This window comes from Mustela nigripes, chromosome 13 (assembly GCF_022355385.1).
Source record: "Mustela nigripes isolate SB6536 chromosome 13, MUSNIG.SB6536, whole genome shotgun sequence".
Lineage (NCBI taxonomy): Eukaryota > Metazoa > Chordata > Mammalia > Carnivora > Mustelidae > Mustela > Mustela nigripes.
The window spans coordinates 140480989-140486988 of NC_081569.1; the positions used below are offsets into that span (position 1 = coordinate 140480989).

General features: G+C 48.7%; 1 protein-coding gene across 1 annotated transcript in view; it reads left to right on the plus strand.

Moving 5' to 3' along the window:
• YY1 (YY1 transcription factor) overlaps positions 1 to 5194 on the plus strand; it is a 32744-nt gene extending 27550 nt beyond the window's left edge. Inside the window, exons 3-5 of the mRNA XM_059373969.1 lie at positions 1320 to 1380; positions 3021 to 3179; positions 4018 to 5194. Of these exons, the coding sequence (XP_059229952.1) occupies positions 1320 to 1380; positions 3021 to 3179; positions 4018 to 4200 (403 nt within the window). The 3' untranslated portion in view covers positions 4201 to 5194. The remainder of the gene's footprint in view (positions 1 to 1319; positions 1381 to 3020; positions 3180 to 4017) is intronic.
• The last annotated feature ends 806 nt before the right edge of the window (positions 5195 to 6000 follow it).

Genomic DNA, 6000 nt, shown 5'->3' on the forward strand with positions numbered 1-6000 from the left:
TTTGTCAGTTCAGGTTTTATAAAACAAAATCCTCAGGTCATCCTTTTCCCAGCTCCAGAGTGAAGAAGGACTTTGCGCTAGGGCCTTTGCTAACTTAAAGATGACCGCAGAAATCTTTTGTGAGGAGAGAGTGCTGGTAAGTTAGCTCTTACTGGTAAGGCACTGCTGACCTCGCGACTCATTGGCGAACTGCAGCCTCACGTAGGACAGTGAGGGGGCAGGCAGTGGGACAGAAGGAACATCTGTCTCGGAGATGTAAATCTGCTTTTCTAGCTTCTCTAGGAGCTCTTAATCTCTCACCCGCTAGCACACACAGATCTGTAGGGAGTGTTCGGAGAGAAAGTTTTGACAAAAGACCAAAGGTTGGTTCAGTGGAAATAGCAGGTAGGTAAGCTACCAAGTCAGAAAGCTCCCTGGGCAGGCCACACAGGGCTCTGCTGCCCGCAAGATCAGGACTCCTCTGTTATACCCCCGTCCCGAAGCAGGGCCAGAAATCTCTGTCGTTTTAAAAAAAAAAAAAAAATCTTATTTGAAAAGCAGTAACCTCCCTCCTACCCCCAGCATCAGAAGTAAGTAGTAGCATGATGAAATTCAGCAGTGGGGAAGGGCATGGGGTGTTCCCACCTGTCCACCCGTCCCTGGGGGCTCCTCCCCAAAACACCAACGCCAAGTTCATTTACTATGTTTCTTTCCGGAGATAATGTATATAAATGATCTTCTGTTTACAAGGACTCTTCTGTACCCTTTTAAAAAATTATCTCTCGAAGATAACGTCTGTCAGTATGAAACGAACCCTCCTTTTTTTTTTTTTTTTTTTTTTTAAGCAGTTTTGTAGGATCTGTGTTTAAGACCCTCCCCCATCTGCTGCTTCCTTTTCACAAGGTGTCTTTGTTATCACAGCAGCTGCTTGTGGACACCTTGCTCTGCTCCCACTAAGAGACTCCTCTGTGGTTTGGGCTGGTGGTCTTGTGTTATTTAAAGGGCTTAGAGGAAAGAGCAGATACACGAAGCTCGCAGACCTCACTTCCGGTCTGCGCTGCCCCAGCTCGCTCACTGCGAGACCATGGCCGCGACTCGGGCTTTGTGAGCACCAGCACCCGCGTCTGGTGAGCCGGGGCGGGCGCGCCCCAGTCACGGGCACCCAGTGAGTGTGGTCGGTCGTATCCCTTCCTTCCTGGACACAAACTGTAACCGTAGATGTTTGTATCTGTAAGGAGAACATTTTAGGGACTATATGATTGATGCCAGATAAGTCTACCCACTCCTACAAATCTCTCTTTCTCTCTCTTTTCTTTTTTTTTTTTTTTCTTTTTGGTAAGAATGAAGCCAAGAAAAATTAAAGAAGATGATGCTCCAAGAACAATAGCTTGCCCTCATAAAGTAAGTAATGCTAGGGGAAAAGTGTTCGTTAGACGCCGATGAAGATCTAGAGAGCCCATAATCAATCTGCACTGTTATTTCCATTGGATAATTAAATGAGGAACTCTAATCTTTGTTTTTGAAATTCAAGAGGCTATATATGTGATGTAAGTTTTGTTCAGTAAAGGCCACTTAAATTTAAATACTGTAAAATGGGGCTGCTGTAGGGCACCAGTGTTTTTGCTCTTACTGTATATCAAATACACAATGTTAGGGTTTTATTTCTTCTTTTTGGATGATGAACAAGTCAGTCTTAAGACATTGGGTTTTGTCTCACCCTTGGACCTTTGTGGGGCTCTAAACTCACTATGAAAATTTGGATGCTGCTAAAATAAGCCTCATAAAACTACATTCCCTTCACGATTTTCTTTATTTTCCCTGTTAACTCCGTGTTACTTATAGGGGTGCCTAATTGTTTTCAAATGCGGTGTCTTTCGAAGAAAACGATCACCTAAAAAGTACTTGGAAGTGTTGGTTGGGTCTGTTTCACACTTAATTGGATGGGTATAAAACTAACAGAAAAAGAAGTATCATGTAGGTGGGCAGAAAGTTTTCATGGGATAAAGAATTTTTGAAAATCAGTAATTGAGGAAGAATGGGTTTCATTCGGCGATGACCGTCGAGTGACCGACCACCCACAGCTTCTTTGTGTGGTTTTTCGACACGCTTAGTGTAGCGATTTTGAGATATAAAATGAGTTCCTCTGGGGGCCAACACATAAAGAAGCATTTGAAAACAGTTAGGTCCTAAGTGCCTGTGCTCTTTCTAGCTTCTCCTTGTACTTCCAAATTACATTTTTTAAAAAATTCCATTTGCTAAATGGAAACACAGCCTAGGGGTCAAGGTGCCAAAGCCGCAGCTTCCCTCTCCCTCGTGCCTGTGAAACCCTCCTCCTCTTGTGCTGTCCGCCCGTCCCCCGCCCGCTCCTCCCTGGACAGCAGCTACAGAGGAAACCGGGCAGGCCGCGCTTGTCCCGAGAGCCCCCCGCCCGCCCCACGCCTCCCGCTCCGGTGTCCGTGTGCTGCTCCTTTTCCTAGTGTCTCACAAAATCAGTTTCTTCTGTAGTTGCCATTCCTTGGAGACCCTCTTCTTCTCTGTGAAGGGGAAGGAGGCAAAGAGAGAAGAGGGGACAGTGTGCGACGGAGAGTGACAGCCCGCTCTTGCGGCGCAGAGTCTGGGGCCCACCAAAGGCGGTGGTGGACGGCTGTCATTTCAGCCCCGTGGTTTGCCGGGGCTTCTGGTACTTGGTCTGGGGACAGAGTTGGCTGAGGCAGCTGTGGTGTGGCTGGAAGCCAGGCTGCTGGGTTCTAGCCCCAGCTCGGCTCCTCTGAGCAGTGTGACCTTGGGCAAGTCTACTTAAAGACATCTCTGAGCCTCAGTTTCCTGGTCTGTAACACAAGGGCTTGCATTTAACGGGAAGATCTTTTCCAGCTGTCTGGGTTTTGTCTTAAGTCATTTAATATTTCTACTGTGCTGCTGAGGAATGGAAGTGGGGGTCGGGGGGTGGTTTCGTTCTTGGGTCGGTGAAGGCTGTTTCCCGTGGTTGGGGCCTTCGTAACAGTTGGCAGTGCGAACCGCTGAGCTGCTCTCTCTGTCCGAAGGGCTGCACGAAGATGTTCAGGGACAACTCTGCCATGCGGAAGCACCTGCACACCCACGGCCCCCGAGTCCACGTCTGTGCAGAGTGTGGCAAAGCTTTTGTTGAGAGCTCGAAACTAAAACGACACCAACTGGTTCATACTGGAGAGAAGCCCTTTCAGGTAGAGCTGGTCCCTTCCCCCTCCCCACACAGCTGGCAGGTGGAGGCGGGGCTGCGGGCGCTGGGGAGACGGACACCCGGAGACCCGGGGGGCTCTCAGCGGGGCTCTCAGTGCTTCTTAAGGGAGGAACCGAAGCGGTGTCCCATTGGAGAGCCCGGAAGGGCTGCCCTGGCGCTTGCCTTCCCGGTGCGCAGCTGCTCTGGTCCTGGAGGGGGGCACGGTGTATCGGGGTGTCAAGGGGGTGTACTTCATATCAGCAGAAAAACTGGATTGCTCAAGAGCAAGCCTGAAACTGCATTTCCAGTGCATTCACTGTGGGATGGAAGCAGTTTGTCTTCCGTAGTTGATGGAAGGCACCGCATCACTCATTGATGGAGAGTTCCAAAACGGTACCGTGGGGAGTCAGCGCAGTGACGTTCCTCTCATTTTAGAAACCGTCTCCAGGGACAGACAGGCAGGGCAGCTCCCGTTTCACAGGGCTCTTTCGGCTACTTGACACCAGAAACCTTCCTGCTCAGCTGTATTTTATTATCTGGAGCACCCGCACAGTGCTGAGACCTTAACATGAGCCCAGGAGAGGTTCTTGGTGTTTGTTTTGGCAAGTGCTTCTCTTACCCCGTGTTTAAACAGTGAGGGCTGCGCCTGGGTGTCGGAGAGATCCCGCGTGCAGTTAGAGCTCCCCACCCGCTTGTCCTGGGATGGGCCTGGCGCATGTCCCTGAAGCCAGGGGCACGAGGTGCGCGGCGAGCCAGGCCGGCTGCTCTCCGCCGCCCGCTGCCCGCCCTCTCGGCCCCATCACGGTTGCTGAGTTGGGTTGTCTCTGGTCTCTCCTCGACAGTGCACATTCGAAGGCTGCGGGAAACGCTTTTCACTGGACTTCAATTTGCGCACGCACGTGCGAATCCATACCGGAGACAGGCCCTATGTGTGCCCCTTCGACGGCTGTAATAAGAAGTTTGCTCAGTCAACTAACCTGAAATCTCACATCTTAACACACGCTAAGGCCAAAAACAACCAGTGAGAAGAAGACGGAGAAGACCCTTCTCGACCCCGGGGAGCATCTTCCAGGAGTGTGATTGGGAATAAATATGCCCCTCCTTTGTATATTGTTTCTAGGAAAGAATTTTAAAAAATGAATCCTACACACGTAAGGGACATGTTTTGATAAAGTAGTAAAAATTTAAAAAAAAAAAAAACTTTAATAAGATGACATTGCTAAGATGCTCTATCTTGCTCTGTAATCTCGTTTCAAAAACACGGTGTTTTTGTAAAGTGTGGTCCCAACAGGAGGACAGTTCATGAACTTCGCATCAAAAGACAATTCTTTATACAACAGTGCTAAAAATGGGACTTCTTTTCACATTCTTATAAATATGAAGCTCACCTGTTGCTTACAATTTTTTTAATTTTGTATTTTCCAAGTGTGCATATTGTACACTTTTTGGGGATATGCTTAGTAATGCTATGTGTGATTTTTCTGGAGGTTGATAACTTTGCTTGCAGTAGATTTTCTTTAAAAGAATGGGCAGTTACATGCATACTTCAAAAGTATTTTCCTGTAAAAAAAAAAGTTATATAGGTTTTGTTTGCTATCTTAATTTTGGTTGTATTCTTTGATGTTAACACATTTTGTATAATTGTATCGTATAGCTGTATTGAATCATGTAGTATCAAATATTAGATGTGATTTAATAGTGTTAATCAATTTAAACCCATTTTAGTCACTTTTTTTTTTCCGAAAAATACTGCCAGATGCTGATGTTCAGTGTAATTTCTTTGCCTGTTCAGTTACAGAAAGTGGTGCTCAGCTGTAGAATGTATTGTACCTTTTACCACCTGATGTGTACACCCCATGTAACGGAAAAGGGCAACAATAAAACAGCAATCCTACAGAAAGAATACGGCAGAAAAAGATCTGTAAGCACAGTCTTATTTCCTTTTGTTGTCCAGCATAATTATAATTCTCGAGCCTCCCAGAAATTGGAAGCTAAATAAAGCAACTCAAGTTTCCTTTATTTTGCACTCAACGACAGTGACTTGTGATGGCAGCGGTGCATGGAGGTTGCAGGACTTCCTGTGCGTGCTAAATTCTGGGAGAGAGTAGGTGACAGGCACCCCGAGTTAAGGAACTACCTCAGAGTACCCCAAACCGGGCCCCGTGGGTGGTAGGATTTTGATTTTAGCCTCCCCACCCCCCTCCCACCCCCAGCAAGAGAGTGACTGGAGCAGCTGCGCCCCGGCCCGTGGGCGTGCGCTCAAGGTAAGCGGTCCCCGGGATGGGCACGAGCAGAGGGGAGGAGACCCGAGGGCACCTGCCGGCGCGGGCTGCCTTCAGGGCGGCCCCAGCAGGTCCTTGGCTGGTCTGGCGGGAAGCGCTTTGGGTTCTCGGCTGTCCTTGGAGAGCCTTGGTTCCTCTGTCCCATGGAGTCTCTCAGGGCAGGCCCAGGTGGCAGTTGCGTGCCGGTGGCTTCCTTTCCCGGCTTCTCCCCGGCCACCGAGCGCAGGCCGGCAGGGTGATTGGATGGTGAATACTGTACTCAGTGAGTACTTTACCTCTCGCGTTGTGACCTCCTAAGCGTACGATTATAATTTTTGCATTTTACTAAGAGTCGAGTATCAGACTCGCTAGACTATTATAAACTGCCATGATACAGCAAAAATCGCATTAATTCCAAACGCAAACATGCCGTGTGTGCCGCACGCCTGACTCCGCGAGGTCACTGGCGAGCTGGCTGCGGTCTGAGGTCTGTGTACCAGATGTCCAGGACCCCCCTCAGGTCAGAATCGCAGCCCCGTCTCTTACAGCTTCTCCATCGGTCGG